This window comes from Lotus japonicus, chromosome 1 (assembly GCF_012489685.1).
Source record: "Lotus japonicus ecotype B-129 chromosome 1, LjGifu_v1.2".
Taxonomy (NCBI): domain Eukaryota; kingdom Viridiplantae; phylum Streptophyta; class Magnoliopsida; order Fabales; family Fabaceae; genus Lotus; species Lotus japonicus.
In genome coordinates this window covers 63,813,134-63,834,160 of record NC_080041.1, presented here as the reverse complement: position 1 = coordinate 63,834,160, position 21,027 = coordinate 63,813,134, and the positions used below count along the sequence as shown (strand labels likewise).

The following is a 21,027-nucleotide window of genomic DNA, read 5'->3' as shown; positions in this document are numbered from 1 at the left end:
ATGCCTTTCGGGCCCATTAAAAACGACCCCCAAACTCTTACTGACAAGCCATTCCCTCTGAGCCCTCGTCAAGAGTATGAGATGGTTACGAAAATCAAACATCGCTGCTTACAATCTCCCCATCCCTCTACGATCCTACGACGGAGTCACCACTACGATCCTACGACGGAGTCGCCACTTTAGGTTTTCTTTCCCTTTTCCCCATTTTTAAAACCTGAAATCACTTTGGAGTAGATAAATTCATCTCTTCTTAACTCCACCTAACCCAAGGGAGCTGAGATTGACCTAAAAGGAAGAGAGGGAGTTCCCCTAACCCCGATACCAGCCAAGAATCTTAACCTCAACAACAAAGCAACCGAAGACACATGCCCCACCAAAATAGAAAGGCCATGACCCAAAAATTTCTAACCCAATGCAAGCCCCAAGCGACCCCAAAAAGAAGGGGCTAGACCTAAGGAGAAACGAGATCCACAAGAAAAGAAGATAAACAAATGCTTATGTTTTGCATCTCGAATGAAATAGTCATATTAACTCCGAATGATATCATGGCAGCACACCCCAAAAACGACATCTCCTAGAAACCAACAAGCACTAAACCATTGTTTCCAGTCTTTTCAGATTCCCAACGAGTACCATCACTTCGCGCGCAACGCCCCACTCAGAACAAAGATAGAAGCTACCACCGAAATTCCCCCCTTTAACTTCTAGGGCAAGAGAGCTTGTAAAAGGAGGGCTCATAATTACTTATCCAGCCCATGTCCCTATCTCCAACAGGACTATGCACAACTTTGGGAGGCCCTTGATCAGAAGGAAAACTATGATCCGCTTCAGAAAAATTGTACGCATATCTTCATCAACTAAAATCTTGATCTCATTTAATTCCAAATAAAAAAGAGAATGAGAGCTAATAAAGAAACGAGAAAAACTATCTCGAATAGAAGATTAGTTGAACTGTACTTTTTTTCATCGTTTATGTTAGAATAGAATATTATAATAGAATATTATAATATTTATTCTTGATTTATTATGATGTATATACATCATAATAAATCAAGAATAAATATTATAATAAATCAAGAATAAATATTATAATATTTTATTCTAACAGCTTATGGTTTACTTTAGGACAAAACTAGATGTAGTATGCAATGCAAGTGTTGTTTTTACTTTAGAACACGTGGTTTATATATAAGTGTAAATTGAGAGAGTTAATCACATTAAAAAAAGGCTTAAATAAGTGTTTGGTCCCTAACTTTTACTAAATGTTTGGTTTTCATCCCTAGCCGGAGCAAAGGTGGGTTTTAGTCCCTAACCTTTGTCAAAAGGTTTGGCTTTAGTCCCTCCGGAGCTCTGGGTCAACGTCGGAGCTCCGGTGGCCCATGTGGCATTTCCACGTGGGATTAAGGAGGCCAGGTGTTATTTTATTTTTATTTTTATAAAAAAATCAGAAATTAACTCACTAATTAAATTAAATTGATCTCAAATTTTTGTTCATCTTCATCATCTTCATGAATCAATACTCAGAACTTCCCATGTTAAATTTAAAAGCTAGCTAGTATCCATCATAAAATCCTTAAATGGAACCTAGCAAAATCGCCACTCAAACCCAACACCAAACCTTGAAAGCTGATAAGAAAACCCATAAATTCATCGAACCTCCTCCCCCCACACCCTCACGCCCACCAACCTGCAATCCACAATTAAAAATTGAAACTTTAGAAGAGAAAAAAGACAGATCTGTTAACCCAACTTCAAATGCCACTTCAAGAATCACTCGCAGCCATTTGTAACACCCCGATTTCGGTGGCGTCACTTTAGTAACCAAAAGTAAACTTAATGCGGAAAAACGTGAATATTTTTTTTTTGATAATAACTAAGACAAGACTGAATTAAATAAAACTCAACGATAACAATAATCAGAACTAATATACAATATATATAAACAGCCCCCGCTGTAAGTAGCAACCTCGTCACGAGTGAACCTCCAGTGACGGGTAATAGAAGAGTAGCGCCCGTAGGCAATATGTACAAACCAAATGAAAAGGTAAGTGTCCGCAACACCATCCCTCAAAACTGAGAATAAGTTGACCCAATGGCCTGAAAATAAGACCTCCTAAGTCCAACCAATTCTCTGTGATTCCCATAAGGAAACCACACAAAAAGCTATAGGCGGAACTACCCTGTCCCCCAAAGAAACAAATGAAGCAAATACTGTCAGAGCTAAGACTCTACTCCTACACTAATCCTAACTCGAGGAGCTCACACCAGCACTAAACCTACGTGCTAGCATGATCGTCGTCTGAATCAGAATCCAGAACGACTAAGTCTACCAACCCTATCCGTCCTCCCCTCGCACCCGCGATGCGCTCCGATGCTGGACTCACGGGCTTAGGGCCCGAACCCTGATCATCAATGATCGCAACTGGGGGTGAACTGGACTCTACCGAAGGCACTCCCACTGGCTCCTCCTCTGAGGGATCCTCGTCCTCTGAAGATGACGGTGGCGGCGGTGCTCCTCCAAATGCTGGTCCACAGTGAACGCCCGGTGGCAAGTTGAAGCTGACAGAGCATCTCCGCAGCACTCCTGACCTCAAGAGTCCTCCACTATCTACATGGTCCTCCATGATCCTCCCGGAGTACGTCGCGCGGTGGCTATCGGGGTCTACCACCCACGAACCGGGGTCATCCTGGTCAATCATCTCATATCTGATCCCCCACGAAGAGTGGACCATTGTGAACCAGTCCGCAATGGACATCTGACAAAAGGCGTTGTCCGCCAAAACACACACAGAAGACGCGAGGGTCAACTCCAAAGAACTATGTAGATAATAAACCCAATAGGTACAGATAATAGATATAGTCACTTAGGCTTATAGCTAGGGATAACATCCTAGGGTTGCATATTCCACAATAACATAAACGCAATAATAACAGATAGCATGTTCCAGATAGGATTAACAATTACCAATCACACTCATCAACTAAATTAATATGCATGTTGCATGATATGCAAATGACGGTTAACCCAGTTAACCAATATGCATTCCGGAACGGATGGACATCAACGGATCAGCCCTAGCACCAGCCACGGTGGGACCATTTCGGCCCGCGTGCCTCTTACTCCAACCACAGCGGTAGTCAGATCAGCCGTAACCCGTAGGTCTGCCATTTCGGTCTGCTACAAGAGACGTCTACAAACGCTCTTACACGGCATTCCGGGTCTTATGACCTTTTTGGAAACCGACGAGGTCCAAAGTACGTCCTGTGTTAATACCTCATTAATGTTGCATGAATGCAGGATGATTAGTCAAACAACGTCTCCGATCTCACTCGACACGTCGCCACGTGTTCTAAGTAAATTAAAGTCTCTAAAAGCTTACCCTAAGGTAAAGTCGATTCTACGACAAAAGACACACTTCACAACAACACATAACTCACGATGATCTCCAAATCATCCGACTCATCTCAATCCGATGGTCGTAACTGTTCAACGAACAAGAGTATCAACATACTCGGAAACTAACGGTTCCCCGGACTTATCCCCAGGATAGCCCAACAACACACAGCTGCTCCAACAGCACAAGAGCATCAACATACTCAACACAGCTGCTCCAACAACACAAGAACATCAACATACTCAACACTTCTCAACTTCCTCAACACTTAGATCCGACGACACTTCTCGTTTTCCAAAACTAAGATTTGCATCCCAAGCTTCCTTTCGAGTTTATTATCATTAATTGAAGATTTAGAGGTTGTTTAATGTCTTATGAGTTTTCTTTACAAAATAATATCCTTTTAGTCTTATCGCAAATCCTATAAGTTCTCGGGATCTCCTAATCCCCAAATGACACCAGAGAATGTCTCGATCCATGAAACACCATAACAAGGCCCGAATCTCATTCGTCCTATCAAACTTTCTCAAAACTCTCAAAATAAAATCGGCATGACCTGCCCGCTATTCTCACTTTTCAGAAACTTTGATTTCATTGCAAAAGCATAATTACATCATCACAGTCAATCAACATGTCATATATCAACATATTAAGCAATAACCACATAGCACTTAGCATATAAGGCATGCATCACACATCCTAAATTACCCAATTAGCACTTAGCATGTAATTCACTCTCAAAAACATTCAGTAGATGAATCATCTACATTGTCAGCCGAAGCCTCAGAAAACATTTTTCCAATCAAACACAAACAAGTGCATAAACAGTAAATCAAGTTGAAAGTATCGACACCTAAGCATTAACTAGAGATTCAGTGAGAAGCCCTCACCTGTAGGTTCTCCAGAGTGATCTTCGAAGTCTTCCTCGCAAGCAAAGCGTTGCTCCTCAGGAAATTCCTCAAAAGCACCTTTAAGGTAAACCACAGAAATACTATCAGAATCTATCGGAAACTAAACTATCAATGCTCACTAAGGTTACACGAAGTAGTACATGCTCCGAGGTACGATAATCTAGCGCGAAAGGACAAGTTTTCGAAAAAAGAATTTTCCCCATCCTCCCCTATAGGGCTCGGCCACTTTTGGTAATTGTGGGGCTCGATTTTTCTTCGATCAAACTTGGTTCCTATGCTATCATTAGCCGTAACTAAGGGTATTTTGAACTCGGAAAAATTATCGGATCAAAAACTGTCGCAGGGGTATTTTGGTCATGATTTTTAGCTCAGAAATTCAAAACTGAAATTTCGAAAAACAAATTGGATGGGGACGTCACCAACGACGTTTATGACAACTAATCCTACTAGCACTAAGCTAAGGCGATAGTTTTCAGCCCAAAGGTTGAAGCTTTACTCCAAAAATGGGTATTTTAGGCTAAAATTGATTCCGGCGGAATTTCGGCGACATAACGGAAAATCTAATCCGGCAGAAGTGATCTTGGGCATGTAAGGAAGAGGTTTAGAATCAGAAATGAAATATTCAGGATAGTTTTGCAAAAACCTCAAAACTATCAGCTCAGAAAAGTCTACAGAAAAGCTATGGAAAAAGCGATCAGAGGTAAGGATTAGCGACTATACCTCGAAACCTTGAAGCAGCAACTGATTAATCAACGATCAAGCAAGTAATGAAGAAAATCTCTTCTTCCTCTTCCTTCTATGGAGCTCGCGGCCTTGGAGAGAAAATGGAGGAGTTTTTGTGATTTTTCTCACCTTTCTTGCTATATATAGAGGTTGGCAAAACGCGGTAAAATGAAAGTTTCGCGAATCTGATTTTTCCGGCTTCATTCTCCATGAATTCTAAGATATGTTTTGGCGAAAGAATTCCAAAACTAAAATGAGGTCTCCTTGTATTTTTTGTAACTAATGCAAAGTCGGTGTAAAACTATTTTACCCGATAAGTTGCTTTTTGCATCGAATGTCGGAATAGAAAACTTCATTCTGAAGAAAGATTGAAATCATCAAGAGAAATGGGTGTACGCGTGTAGAATCTTCATTTGAAGCTCTGAATAGAAAAAGTCTTCATTGTCGGTTGATTCTAGGGTTTTGAAATACCAGGGATTCGGTTTCGGCAAACTTCCGATGATTGGAATCAGACGTTCGTAGATCCTAGAGTTTCGCCTCGAAACAATTGTGATATATGGAAAAAGAGAAGTTCTAACATTTCTCTGAAGATTTTTGGAATAAGTTTCCATCGTGACTTAAAGCGTAAACTAGCTATTTACTAGGGTTTCTGACCTAGGTTTAAGCGTGTAACGATCGTGCTATAACTTTTATCGACTTTGGTACAATCCTTAGACTTTTCCTGAACTTTCTCCTTCATAAATTTATTTCATTTGGTAAACTCCTGTTCAGGTTTCCTTTCACAAAACATCAACCCTAATCGTGAATAAGATTTTATTCACTTAGCATAAGCTTAAAAACTTGGGTCTTACACCATTAACCCAACCTTGAAGCAAGCCGAGTTTCAAGCAGAAGCTGAGTCGATTCGGCGTGTTCCCTGCTGAAAAGCGGGTTATTACCCAGGGCCAAACGGGTCAGGAACTCCGGTGCGGCGTCGTTTTTCCCCTCGGCGATTGCAGATGCGGCTTCCATTAGCGTCTGTTCGGAACACACAGAGGCAGGTGACGCCGTAGAGGAAGATGAAGACGACGTCGTAGATGAAGTAGGAGATGACGAATCAGGTTTCTGCGCCAGATCCGATCCGGAACTCGAACAACCCGAACCTGCAACTGGACCGATCAGGTTCTGATAAGTCTCTGACTACTCACTGGTTGTGATCACAAAAGCAGCATCAGGTTGTAACACCCCGATTTCGGTGGCGTCACTTTAGTAACCAAAATAAACTTAATGCGGAAAAACGTGAATATTTTTTTTTTTATAATAATAACTAAGACAAGACTGAATTAAATAAAACCCAAAAGCGAAAAGCAATAGAATTAATATACAATATATAAACAGCCCCCGCTGTGGTAGCAACCTCGTCACGAGTAACCTCCAGTGACGGAAAGAAAGTGTAACGCCCGAAGGCAACATATACAAACCAAATGAAAAGGGTGAAGTGCCCGCAACACCATCCCTCAAAACTGAGAATCAGCTGACCCAATGGCCTGAAAATAAGACCTCCTAAGTCCAACCAACTCTCTGTGATTCCCGTAAGGAAACCACACAAAAAGCTATAGGCGGATCTACCCTGTCCCCTAAGTAACAAATGAAGCAAGACTGTCAGAGCTAAAACTCTACTCCTACACTAATCCTAACTCGAGGAGCTCATACTAACACTCAAAACTATGTGCTAGCATGATCGTCGTCTGAATCAGAATCCAGAACGACCAAGTCTACTAACCCTATCCGTCCTCCCCTCGCAACCGCAGTGCGCTCCGATGCTGGACTCACGGGCTTAGGGCCCGAACCCTGATCATCGATGATCGCAACGGTGGGTGCACTAGACCCTGCCGAAGGCACTCCCACTGGAATCTCCTCTGAGGGATCCTCCTCGTCTGAAGACAATGGTGGTGGTGGTGGTCCTCCAAGTCCTGGTCCACAGTGAACGCCCGGTGGCAAGTTGAAGCTGATAGAGCATCGCCTCAACACTCCTGACCTCAGAAGTCCTCCACTGTCCACGTGATCCTCCATGATACGCCCCGAATACGTCGCTCGGTGGCTCGCGGGGTCAACCACCCACGACCCGGGGTCGTCCTGATCGATCATCTCATACCTAATCCCCCCCGAAGGGTGGACCATGGTGTACCATTCCGCAATATTCATCTGACAAAAGGCGTTGTCCGCCAAAACACACACAGAAGACGCGAGGGTCAACTCTAAAGAACTATGTAGATAATAAACCCAATAGGTACAAATAATAGATAGCCACTTAGGCTTATAACTAGAGATATCATTCCTAGGGTTGCATGTTCCACAAAATCATAACGACAATAATAACAATTAGCATGTTCCAAGTAAGTTTATCAAATAGCAACCACACTCATCAACTAAGTCAGTATGCATGTTGCGTGATATGTATGCAGGTTAACCCAGTCAACCAATATGCAATCCGGAACGGATGGACATCAACGAATCAGCCCTTCACCAGCCACGGTGGTGCCATTTCGGCCCGCGTGCCTCTTACACCAACAACAACGGTAGTCAGATCAGCCGTAACCCGTAGGTCTGCCATTTCGGTCTGCTACAAGAGACGTCTACAGACGCTCTATCACGGAAATCCGGGTCTTATGACCATTTTGGAATCCGACGAGGTCCAGAGTACGTCCTGTGTTAATACCCCATTAATGTTGCATGAATGCAGGATGATTAGTCAAACAACGTCTCCGTCCTCACTCGACACGTCGCCACGTGTTCTAGGTAAATTAAAGTCTCTAAAATCTTACCCTAAGGCAAAGTCGATTCTGCGACAAAAGACACACTTCATAACACACATCGCTGCTCCAACAGCACAAGAGTATCACATACTCGGGAACTAACGGTTCCCCGGACTTATCCCCAGGATAGCCCCACAACATAGCTGCTCCAACAGCACAACAACCAACGCTGCTCCAACAGCACAACAACAAACGCTGCTCCAACAGCACATCAACAAACGCTGCTCCAACAGCACATCAACAACAGACTCAACACTTGGATCCGATGACACTTCTCGTTTTCCAAAACTATGATTTTCATCCAAAGCCTCCTTTCGAGATTATTACCCTTACTTAAATATTTAGAGGTTGTTTAATGTCTTATGAATTTTCTTTTCAAAATAATATCCTTTTTAGTCTTATCGCAATTTCTATAAGTTCTCGGGATCTTCGAATCCCCAAATGACTCCAGAGAATGTCTCGATCCATAAACCCTATACAAGGCCCGAACCTCGTTCGTCCTATCAAACTTTCTCAAAACTCTCAAAATAAAATCGGCATGACCTGCCCGCTATTCTCACCATTCAGAATCTCAGATTTCCAGTACAGAGCATATTTAAATCATCACAATCAACAACATGTCATATATCAATAAATCGCATCATAAACACTTAGCACTTAGCATATAAAGCATGCACCACACATCCTAGATTACCCACATAGCACATAGCATGTAAGTCAATCTTCAAAAACATTCAGTAGATGAATCATCTACATTGTCAGCCGAAGCCTCAGAAAACATTTTCAATCACACACAATTCCAGTGCATAAACAGTAAACAATGTCGAAACATCGACCCTAAGCATTAACTAGAGATTCAGTGAGAAGCCCTCACCTGAAAGTTCTCCAGAATGATCAACTAGTGCTTCCTCGCACTCAAAGTGTTGCTCCTCGGGAAATTCCTCAAAAGTTCCTTTAAAACAAAATCACAGAAATACTATCAGAATCTATCGAAAACTAAGTTATCGATACGTACTAAGGTTACTCGAAGTAATCTATACTCTAAGGTACGATAATCTAGCGCGAAAGACAAGTTTTCGGAAAAAGGAAATTTCTTCCTCCCCCTTAATAGGGCTCGGCCACTTTGGCTAATTATGGGGCTCGATTTTTCTTCGATCAAACTTGGTTCCTATGCTTTCATAAGCCGTAACTAAGGGTATTCTGAACTCGGAAAAATTATCGGATCAAAAACTGTCGCAGGGGTATTTTGGTCATGATTTTTAACTTAGGATTTTCAAAACTGAAATCCCAAAAACCAAATTTTGCAGGGACGTTACTAACGACGTTTATGACAACTAACCCTACTAACACTAAGCTAAGGCGATAGTTTTTAGCCTAAAGGTTGAAGCTTTACCTCAAAAACTCCAAAAATGGGTATTTTAGGTTCAAATTGATTCCGGCGGAATTCCGGCGACATAACGGAAAATCTAATCCGGCAGAAGTGATCTTGGGCACATATAGAAGAGGTTTAGAATCAGAAATGAAAGATTCAGGATAGTTTTGCAAAAACCCATAAACTATCCGCTCAGAAAACTCTACAGAAAAGCTATGGAAAAAGCGATCAGAGGTAAGGATTAGCGACTATACCTCGAAGCCTTGAAGTAGCAACTGATTGATCGACGATCAAGCAAGAAATGAAGAAAATCTCTCCTCCTCCTCTCCTATGCAAACTCGCGGCCTCCTTGGGAAGAAAATGGTGGAGTTTTGTGATTTCTTCTCACTTGCTTGCTATATATAGAAAATGGTAATTCGCGGGAAAATGAAAGTTTCGCGAATCTGATTTTTCCGGCATCATTCTCCATGAATTCTAAGATAGGTTTTGGCAAAGGAATTCCTAAGCTAAGAAGATGTCTCCTTGTATTTTTGGCAACTAATGCAAAGTCGGTGCAAAGTCGGTGTAAAACTATTTTACCCGATAAGTTGCTTTTTGCATCGAATGTCGGAATGGAAAACTTCCTTCTGAAGAAAGATTGAAATCATCAAGAGAAATGGGTGTACGCGTGTAGAATAATCATTTGAAGCTCTGAATAGATAAAGTCTTCATTGTCGAGAAATTCTAGGGTTTTGAAATACCAGGGATTCGGTTTCGGCAAACTTCCGATGATTGGAATCGGACGTTCGTAGATTCTAGAGTTTCGCCTCGAAACGATTGTGATATATGGAAAAAGAGAAGTTCTAACATTTCTCTGAAGATTTTTGGAATTAACTTCCGTCGTGCCTAAAAGTGAAAATTAGCTATATACTAGGGTTTCTGACCTAGGTTTAAGCGTAAAACGTTCGTGCTATAACTTTTATCGATCATAATGCAATCCTTGAACTTTTCCTGAAGTTTCTCCTTCATAAATATATTTCATTTAATAAACTTTCGTTCAGGTTTCCCTTCACATTACATCAACCCTAATCGTAAATGGAAATCTCTTCCACTTATTCTAAGCTTAAAATCTTGGGTCTTACACAGGTTCTTCTCCTTTGTCGTTGTCTTCTAGAAGCTGTTCTCCAACTCCTGAAGCCGGTTCAGACCCAAATTGGAGTTCCGGTAGTGAAAATTCTGGTCCGGAGGGTTGTGGGGGTTCGCTGGTGATGGTGGTGTTGGGTGGGAGTGGGATGAGAAGAAGGAAGAAGAAGATGAAGGGAATTATGGGTGCGCCTGGGTTTTGAAGATGAAGAAAATGGTTAATTTTCTAGGTATAGAAGATGAACTTCTGCCTTTTGGTGTTTCAATTTTAACGAATGAATGAAATTAAATAGGAGGTAATTAGGTTTTTATTACAGACGTAAATTCCCATATGTTTTTAATTTCATTTTTTTATTTCCACCTCACCTCAATAATCTGATGTGGCAATGTCACATGGGTCACCGGAGCTCCGGCGATGACCAAGAGTTCTGGAGGAACCAAAACCTAACCTTTTGACAAATGTTAGGGACTAAAATCCACCTTTGCTCCGGTGAGAGACGAAAACCAAGCATTTAGTAAAGGTTAAGGACCAAAAACTTATTTAAGCCTTAAAAAAATGAGTGTGAATTTCTTAATGAGCAGCAGTAGAAACCCTTACTCATTGTATTGTATAAATTATTAAATTTATCAAAACAATTATAAATAAGTAAAAATTCAGAATAACAAACTACTTTTCTATGCAGCATTTCTGATCATTCAATTTTAATGTATTCAACTGGACACATTAAGTTCAAAAAAAACTGGACACATTAAATTCACAAGGAAACAAACTAGAAGCATCTTCGTGTCCAAATCAAGACCTCTTCATAAAAACAAAGAAAAAGAAAATAATGAGTAGGAATTTTCAGTGGATAAGGTCAAAATATGCGACTGCCACTTGATTTGGGTGTTTAGAGGCTTGAAAAGATCAAACTAAAATTGTTGTTCATGTGGGTTCTTAGGCTATATGGCCCGTGTCATTAATTAAATATCTAAGAAGACCAAAAAACGTGTTGACAAAAAAATGGACCAGCATGAAAACAGTTTTACAACCATATGCAGCAGAAAATTCTCCCAATAATTTTCTTTAAACCAAGTGAAATTAAGTATCTTTTTCTTTCAGTAAACTTGTATCCATTCATCAATTATCAAATCAATGTCGATACGACGTAATCCAAAAACAGCATAGTTCTACTAAAGATGAAAGTTCTTGAATTGAAAAAGTTGCTTGGCAGAGAGCATTTGGCATGTTATAAATTATGGCATGACAGTTAAGCCAACCAACAACTATAGTCCAGTGACGGAAAAAAGGCAAGCTCGCTATATATAACAATGGCGACTCATCATCAACAAAGCATATTGACATGAATTTTATTACACAAGTTAAAGAAATGCTGGCAATTAAGCTTATACTACTAGGATTCTTATGTTGGTGAGATAAAATTGTATTGCTCAGAGACTCACATACATACCCCACATAAAAATTGTTTTCACGAATATTCTTCCATCTTGTAGCATGTCTGCGTTTGAACATGTTGCATGTGATGCGCATACTCTAATTGATTAAACTTTAAACATTCTAACGTATTTTTTACTTTCTCAAATAAAATATGTAAGGTAATGTAACTTGTAGTGTATAAATAACACTACATTTTTATAGGAAAAAGTAGGGAAAAGTGTAGTTGTAAAATTGAATTGGAGAAAAGGGAAAGTATATATGACTGGATAGACATTGTGTGGAGTGTCTCCATGAAACATCCGAAAAGGCTTAAATTAAAGGTGATGGAAACAAACAAACTAAGGGTCACATGGGAAGAGGAAGTGGGGGGATTGTTTCTGATTTGGTTGGCTTCAACTTCAAGTCATGCTCACATCATGACCCAAAGTCCTCAAAGGTAAGGGTTAGTTCAAGTGGTAAAAGTTAAAAAACATAAGGGTGGAATGAAGGGTGATGAGTTTAGGGTAGGGTTCGAATATGATGAGGGACTAATTTACTAACATTATTAACAATTAACATTTTCCTTTATAAAAATAAAACATCATAGCCCAAAGTTTTATGTGGGTCTCCACTCCTTCATGTTCTCATTCTTTCATGGGATTATTATGGTTGATGGCTGAATGTAGCTCGTCTCTAAGCAATTGACTAATTATTTATGTCTGTTAGATGATCTGGCAATTTCGTGGTTGACTTTTTAGCTTGGAATGCTTCTACCTACTGTGAACAAATGTGGTGGAAGAGATTCCCTCTGCGGCTGTCCACTTAGTAACTTATGATGTATTGACTTCTATACCTATTTCTTATCAATGTCATTGCAGTTTGATTTTAAAAAGAAAAACTTGAAAACTGAAAATTATATCATTATATACATCTTTTGTGGTAAAAAGTGTTTGCATGTCAATTTCATGATAGTCTATGTTAAATTGTAATTCCTCCTTAAATTGATACGTAAAATGTAGAATAAAATGTGATAAAATATTGTCTTAAAATACTGGCACCCTCAGGACTTGGTTTAAATCTCCTCACACCCCTTTTTTTTTTTTTTTGTAAAATTTGTGATTTATTAGTAGGGACTAAATTGCAGACGTTTGTCACATTCAGGGACTAATTTGTCTAATGTTTGCCACGTCAACATTTAACAGCCACATCATCTTCATCAGTTGGACTAACTTGACCGACGTTTGCCATTTTCAGGGACTGACACTTTCAACGCATACCACATTCAAGAACCAAAGTGAGTATTTACCAAAGGAAGAATTGAAGTTAAAACATAGCACAAACGATGTACAATAAACTTCTTCTCTTTGTTGTGACTGCATTGTGTCTCTCATTTTGATTCATTCACTCATCTTTTTTTTCTATCTCATTTTCACTTGCTTTGTTTTTATATTTTTCTTTTTTTCTATTACATCACATATCATATCTTTCATTTATCACTTATTTGTTCACATATCTCAAGGTGGAGGTGGACTAGGAGAATGAACATAAGTATTTCCAAATGTAAAATATCTAATTCAGAGGAGACAAATAAATGATGGAATAATTGATAAAACATAGGATAGGTTCGATAAAGATCACCACTATGGACGCAAACTCATTATTCAACATTTTGACATTCTACTCCTAATTCGCCTCACGCTATGCGCAATAAAATAAATTTTAAAATGGAAAAAAAAAATTAAAATAAAACTACTACACCCTCCCAGAGGAAAATTGTTTTGAAGTAGCTTAGTTTTGCTGGAATGAGCAAACGGATCAAGCGTATAACTTTGCAAGGTCTTCTTGAAAAGTCTTTCTAATGATATCTCTCTTGAGCTTCAGAGCTGCAGTAACAAGGCCAGTCTCAGGAGTCCATGGGTCAGAAAGCACTTTGATTTTTGCAGGAATCTCAAATTTCTCCAAACGTGCCTTTTTTGCTTCCTGCAAATGGTTTCACAAAATTAAAATAACAAGAAAAGAAATAACAATGCATAATTTGAAACAGCTAGCCATGAATATGTAACAGGTTTTACTTGCTAGAAATAAACAGCACAATTTGAAGCCTTGTAAAAGCATTACAACTACAAAATTTATCATAATTTTTATCTCCGGTGTTAAGGTAAAACTCGTTTGAGCAAGTGAAAGATGGAAAAATAGAAATAGGGAGGCAACAAAAAAACTTGGAATGGAAAGCCTTTGAATTTTAATCATTAATGTTGATAGATGCTGAAAAATCACTTCAATTGACAAAAATTTGTGGGTGGATTGAAAAATGATGACTTGAACTCCATCTTCAATCATCCCCAATTTTGTTGCCAAAGCGAATGTTAGATGATATTTATTCCAATTTTTCACCTCCCCCTTTTCCAACGGCTCAAACAAGCATATTCTAGGACAATTTTATATGAAAAATTGGTATGAATCTGAGAAGTTGACTTAAACCATAGCTTTAGATCTTAATGTTGATTTTTAGCAAATGTCCCTTCTTAAAACTAAAATTCAATCCCAATGATTAAGAACCTGTTTGCTATTCTCAAATTTATCATTCCAAGGCAATTGAATGAAAACCCATGTCTCACCTTAGTTAAGAAAACCAAAGATTGTGGGATTGCCAACCGAAAAAACAAACAAGCTCTAAGTTGTAAAAGGACTCTGGTGCTAAAGTCATACCTTTACAAGTGATGCATGCACCTCTTTCACAGTTTCATCTTTGCTGCACAGTTCTGAAAAATCAGAATAAGCAATTCCATGCTTTGAAACCCAATCCTCCAATTTGGGATGATGAACTGCCACAAGTGCCACACAATAACTATGAAAAGGATCAGCATGCACCATGATGTTGTCCACAAAGGGGCTTCCAAGAAGAGCTGCCTCAACCTGAGTTTAATTAATTAATAATTAATTATTCATTTAATATTGAATTTGAAATAGTGCATTCTACAAACCAATATTCATACCTTTCCCAAGGACACATATTCTCCATGCTGCAGTTTAACTATGTCCTTTTTTCGATCAATGATCTCAAGGCAACCATCCAGATGAAATCTCCCTATGTCACCAGTGTAAAACCACCTTACTCCTCTTTCATCAACCTTAACAAAAGATACAAAAGTAAATATAGGTAACAATAAAAAAAACAAGGACAAGTCAAAATTTCAATATCATAAGTGGAATATGCTGTTTCTTAATTGCTCTGTTTTTGTTTCTTTTTCTATTTGCCTTGGCCAGCGTTTTCCTCTGTAGCTTGGCTTCCTTGTATTTGCTCCTTTCTGTTCCGTTTTGGTTTTGACCTTGCTTGTATTTGGGTTTTAGCACCCCTAGTGCTATCCTTATTTATTCATTTGGAAAAGATTGGCAAAGATTGAGGAAAAGAAGAAAATACTTTTATGTGCATGTCTAGGAATCTTTCTAGAATTGATTATAAAATCAGAATCAATTTTGAAGTGAAACTACCCTGAGTAGCTTCTAAGTTTTAAAATTGATTATAAAAAAAGAAAAGTTAATCCAGTATGATTTAATACGAGCAATAGTCTAGAGGTATCTTTTGCTCAATGGTTCTCCACTTTATGTTACGCAGTACTAGTACTCTTTGCACCTAAAGAACTATTGATTTTGGATGCATAGAAGAAACAATAATGATTCATAGACATAACTACAGTAAAAACACCCCAAACACCCCTTTTTCCTGCGGATTTGGCCAAATAATACACTGAACTAACCACCTAAATACACATGACTAACCATAAAGCACATAACCGTGTAAAGTTGAAATTCCTAAATTAGGGATTTGGCCAAATAATACACTGAACTAACCACCTAAATACACATGACTAACCATAAAGCACAGAACCGTGTAAAGTTGAAATTCCTAAATTAAGGATTTGGCCAAATAATACACTGAAATAACCACCTAAATACACATGACTAACCATAAAGCACAAAACCGTGTAAACTTGAAATTCCTAAATTAGGGATTTGGCCAAATAATACACTGAACTAACCACCTAAATACACATGACTAACCATAAAGCACAGAACCGTGTTCTGTGCTTTATGGTTAGTCATGTGTATTTAGGTGGTTAGTTCAGTGTATTATTTGGCCAAATCCGTAGGAAAAAAAGGTGTTTGAGGTGTTTTTACTATTCCTATGTCTATGAATCTTTTTCCATAGAAGAAAACATAAAAATCAGTGTGATGTTTCACACTTGCTCTAAATTAAGATAATGAATGCACACCTAATTGTTGTGCTTGTCTACTATATTGCCGACGGATTTGAATGAATGCAGATTAAATCAAATCAAATGTACTATTTGGGACATTTTTTTCTGGACACTGTATATTAGACACTGACACGGGGATTATGAAAATTAAAATACATATATATCTTCAATAAAGGCAATGGCATCATATAACTTTCGGTGCCCACTAGGGTGCACAAGTAGCACTTTGGTCCACCGGTGGACCAAGGGTTATTCTAGACTTTTCCTCTTCTTGTTCTTCTCTCCCACTTTCTCCACCTTCTCTGAACCGGACCATTTTCCCCTCCTCCTCCCGCCGCTCAACTGGTTCACCCCCACTGTGATGCACGGCGGCTTCGATCATTGGAGCTCTGTCAAATTTTGGTGGCGAAAATAGAGGAAATTGAAAGACCCATCTCCTTCCATGTATCTGTACCTATCCCAACTGACAACTCTGAGCCTCTACTTGTGTCATCTAGGTTCCCGCCAATCTCCTCTGTTTCTGACACCGGTGACTCGGCCACCACTGTCTCCTGAGAAGAAGAGCCCTCTTGTACCAGTGTCTCCATTGCTGATGAGGAAGAAAATCCTGATTGTGCCTCAAATTCGTTATCTGTTGATCCTAAGCCCATCCCAAGATGCATCTCTATCGAGATGTCAATGATTTTGCCATCAACCTTTGCTTGAATGATTTTGTTTGGAATCAGAGGCACCAATGAAGAGATTAGGATTTCCATGGCAAGGGAAGAAGCCAGAGGAGAAAGAGGGAGAAGATGCTAGGGTTGACAATTTACATCTTTGCCCTTTTACCATCCATTCAATCCTAACCATTCAATTCAAGAATATTCTAAAATTCTTTGATCTAACGGTAATTAAGCCTGGTCCACCGGTGGACCAAAGTGCTACTTGTGCACCCTAGTGGGCACCATAACTTTCAATTTCAAAAACATGAAATGACATCTTGCCAGATTAGTCGTGTACCCCAATTCCCCCACCAAATCCATAGGCCATCCATACATATAATCTTGCAATATAGGCTATGTTTGACATGTCATTTATTTGACTAGCTTAAAGCTTATTTGACTAGCTTAAAAGCTCTTCAAAAATATTTGGTGAATGAGCTTATTTCAGTAGCTTAAAGCTTTAAGCTATAAGCTACATAGCTTATTAAATTTATTCACATTTTTATCGTTATTATTTTATTAAAATTTCACCATTACCCTTATATATTTATAAAAACACTAAACATATTTTCCTCTCACACTTACGTATGCAGTTCCCGCCACACCGCTGCGCATCATAAGTACTAAAAATATTATATTAATAAAAATAAGTAAAAATCAATATTATATTTTTAAGATGATAAATAACTTGTGTTAATAAAATATTTAAAGTGATAATAATTTTAATATTAATATCATATATGTATTAACGTGAAAATAAAGTAATGTTAAATATAAAAATAATTATACAAGTATATCCTTTTATGTCATTTTACAATTTCAGCTTATTTAACATCTCGTTTTACCAAACACTTTTGTTTCAATCACGTAGCTTTTCAGCTTTCAGCTAGCTTATCAGCTTTCAGCTATCAGCTAGCTTATAAGCTTTCACCTAGTTTTTCAGCTTTCAGCTAGCTTATCAGCTAAACATGCCAAACATAGTCATAATTTTCCGGTGTCATTATGTTCTTGGCGTTTGCCTCTGACACTCATACCACGCCAAGAAGAAAACAGTGACACAACTAAAAAACCTTCCCTTTTTTTTGTCTTTGCACACTTAACAACTACGCTTTTTTTCACCTTAATTAAATCATCATCACAATCTAATCTTCCACATTAAGACACGCAAACATGCACTGAAATATGATAATTCTCCTCCAATAATAAAAGCAAATTCATGGACAATAACCCCTGCCCCAACCACACTATGGTCCTGACCAGTGTTTTAAATTAAATTGTTGTCCACACTATGGTCCTGACCAGTGTTTTAAATTAAATTGTTGTCTACGACCGCAATTGCGTCTGCAGTATAGAGGATTTTTGGATTGTCACAGATTTTTGGATTTCCACAACTGCAAAGCAATCGCAATTGCAACTGCCGCATTTGTTCACAATTTTATAATGGCACGTCAATCGCAACCTCAACCACAATTTAAAAACTTAGTCTTGACAAGTGGAAAACCTCTCATTTTTAATATCGCAAAAATGCTAACAGTTATATTTTATAATCATATCCAAGAAAAACCTCGCATTTTTCCAGTTTTTCTTATAAAATTAGAAAAGGGAGATAGATAAATAGAAAGATAAAAAAAATTAAAAAAAAAAAACTCTGTACTATTGATTATTGAACATTACTAACAACAATATAAGCAAACTGCTTGGATTTGTGTTGAGTGAATATAAACTTGCCTACTCTAAGAAGTGTATTTTGTTAGGTGAATATGCATTGAAAATCATAATCCTAATTTGCGAGGTAGAAAATGCTGTTCTGAATTTAAAACCAAAGGGGGCACTAAGAAATTACCTTCTGGACTGGGAGAGGAAACATCACAGTCAAAATTATCAGATTTCCATTCTTGGCGAGTGAAGAGAGAACCGAAAGCAAAGATCTTGTGAATGGAAGAGGATGGTTTTGTGTGTACAGAATTTTGAATCTTGTTTGAAGCTTTGGAGGAACGGTTCTTGCAGTGGTGGCCCTGTGTTGCAGCTACAATGAGGAGCCTCTCATTCAAGCACAAAGGGCAAACACCAACTACTACTTGTTTAGGGTGGAAGTAGCAGCATGGTTTCTCTTCTTTGAATCCATTTCTATTGTTCATTGTTTTGGGTTGTGAAGAAGAAGAATAATGGGTGGAAGGAAATTCAGACTCAATGTAATGTGAATTGAACTTTTTTTTCAAAGAGATGAAAGGTGTAGTTGAGACTTGAAAATATATATGATGGGAAAGTGAAAGTAAATGGAAGATCGTGAGTGTAGCCCCACTGGAACAGGATGTTTGAGTCAGAACAGTGTGTATAACTGTGTCAGAAGAGTGTCGCGTCGTGTAATGTTATTCACCTAGTGGATCATGGATTTATACAGCACAACAGATTCCTATGTCTCAACTCGGATAAATTGAAAAATTGAGCCCATTAGCTTCTTCAGTTCTTCTACTGATGATCTCTTTTTTTTTTATAATCAAGTATCTCTACAACATTTAGTGATGAGATTAATATCACGTTTTATGATTAGTGTACTAAGCAGTAGTTAAAAGTTGCTAATGAGTTTTTTTCATTAAAAAAATTGTGAATCAAAACTCCAACTACTTTTTTAATTGACGAAGTGTTTGTTAGATAATATAGGTTATTTTAATATTTATCTTAAGGATGGTATAGTCATTTAGTCTTTTACTTATTGCCTATTTATATTGTTGATTTGTTTTCTATTATAACACAAGTTGTCTCAATGTAATCCTAATATATTTTCGTTTTCTCTTCTCTCTTATTCCCCTCTATTTTTTCTCTTTGCATTACTTCTTTGCTTCTTTAACATGGTATCAAAACAAGTCCCATGTTCAAATCCCACAGACGGCATGTTGTGCAGCTGAGTTGGTTAGCAGGTCCTGGGGGTTGTTGCTTGGTAGTAGGTCAGCATCCCGCCTGCTGTGTGATCAACGTTTGAAACGAGGTATTGATTGTTACACTTTATGAATAAGAGTTCATCCTCACTAACAGCAATTACTTTTGACGTTGTGGTAAGTGTTTGAGATTCAACAAGTGATATTAAAGCTGGGGGATTTGGATTGTAGGCACTTCAGTGTGACGATGGAGTCTAGGAAATTTGATTGGTGGTTCATCTATGATGTGGTTTGCTGTGGATGAAGTGGTTTTGAGATTTGGTGCTTCTCCTTCCAATACTAAACATTGTAACATCCCACCTTTAACCTACTAGCTTAGGGAGTCAGATATAATATTTATTTATATTATTATTACTTTATTTTAGAATTAGAAATTAAATTATATTATCTGAGGGCTTATTTTTGAACATATGCTTATATAGGGACTAAAGTTTGAAAAGAGGAACTCTCTAGGGACTTAGATTTGAAAATAGTGTTTCCAAGAGGACTAAACCGTCAAGCTGCTACCAATTTTACTATTCTGCAGCAGAACACTTCTCTTACTACAAGATCAAGAAAACCATTTTTGATGATAGGGCAGGGGGGAGCTCAGAACTCGCCCAACACCTCTGAATCACCACCTCTCCATCATTAACCTCTGCTAAGCCCCTGTTTCTTCTTCTTTTCTTCTCCACGCACACACACCTCTCGGCCTCTCCCTCTTCTATTCCAAATTCTCCAATTCTTCACCAAACTCTTGAGAAAACCTGTCCATCATGCCTCTGTGACCTCAAATAATCGATCTTGGCGAAGAAAACACAAGAAACCAAGCTGTATCAACGAGTTTCTCAACCTGAGAAAACTCCGGCGAGAGTTGCAGACCTGCAACTCGCCTTTTCTCTTCAACCATTGTGACCCAGGACACGAAACCGGTACTATTCAACTCCTGGACGTGCGTAAGCCAAGGCCCAACCCTCCGTTAACCTCGGAGCCGCGACCGCCACCGTCTCCGGTCGTCTTCTCCGGCGATATCTCGCCGGAAAATTCCCAGAACTTGGTAAAGCTTATACCATTCAACTCTAAACCTTCCTCTGAGTTTAAATATCATATTAGTTTTGAAAATTTCCCAGAACTTGGTAAAGCTTATACCATTCAACTCTAAACCTTCCTCTGAGTTTAAATATCATATTAGTTTTGAAAAATTCGAAGTTTTACTATGAAAGTCGAAGAGGTTCTTGTTTCAGCTTTTTAACCTCTTGTATGCGTGTTTTCTCATGATCAGAGGGTTCTGAGACGTTCATTAGACTCATGGGAACTCAATGATCATGACGGGAACTATTTTCAGAAGCTTTACTGAACAAAAGGCTGAAATTTTAGAAGAGAGTGCCTCTCGGCCTCTCCTCTTCTATGGAAAGGA

The 21,027-nt window shown here is 38.6% G+C and overlaps 1 protein-coding gene across 1 annotated transcript; it reads right to left on the bottom strand.

Moving 5' to 3' along the window:
- Positions 1-13,308: 13,308 nt before the first annotated feature.
- On the bottom strand, positions 13,309-18,685 carry LOC130737767 (long chain acyl-CoA synthetase 9, chloroplastic-like). The gene is made up of 4 exons (XM_057589614.1): positions 18,539-18,685; positions 14,732-14,866; positions 14,445-14,651; positions 13,309-13,715 (listed from the first exon to the last, which is right to left on the bottom strand). Exons 1-4 carry the CDS (start codon positions 18,560-18,562, stop codon positions 13,551-13,553), a joined length of 531 nt encoding a protein of 176 aa, XP_057445597.1. The 5' UTR covers positions 18,563-18,685; the 3' UTR covers positions 13,309-13,550.
- Positions 18,686-21,027: the final 2,342 nt, after the last annotated feature.

Excerpts from the sequence above, each read along its gene's own strand:
- LOC130737767 (XM_057589614.1), bottom strand. The coding sequence starts at position 18,562 with ATGTTTCCTCTCCCAGTCCAGAAG. Across the intron at positions 14,652-14,731 it reads AATATGTGTCCTTGGGAAAG|GTTGAGGCAGCTCTTCTTGG; the intron begins GTATGAATATTG and ends AATTAAACTCAG. Across the intron at positions 13,716-14,444 it reads TGCATGCATCACTTGTAAAG|GAAGCAAAAAAGGCACGTTT; the intron begins GTATGACTTTAG and ends AACCATTTGCAG.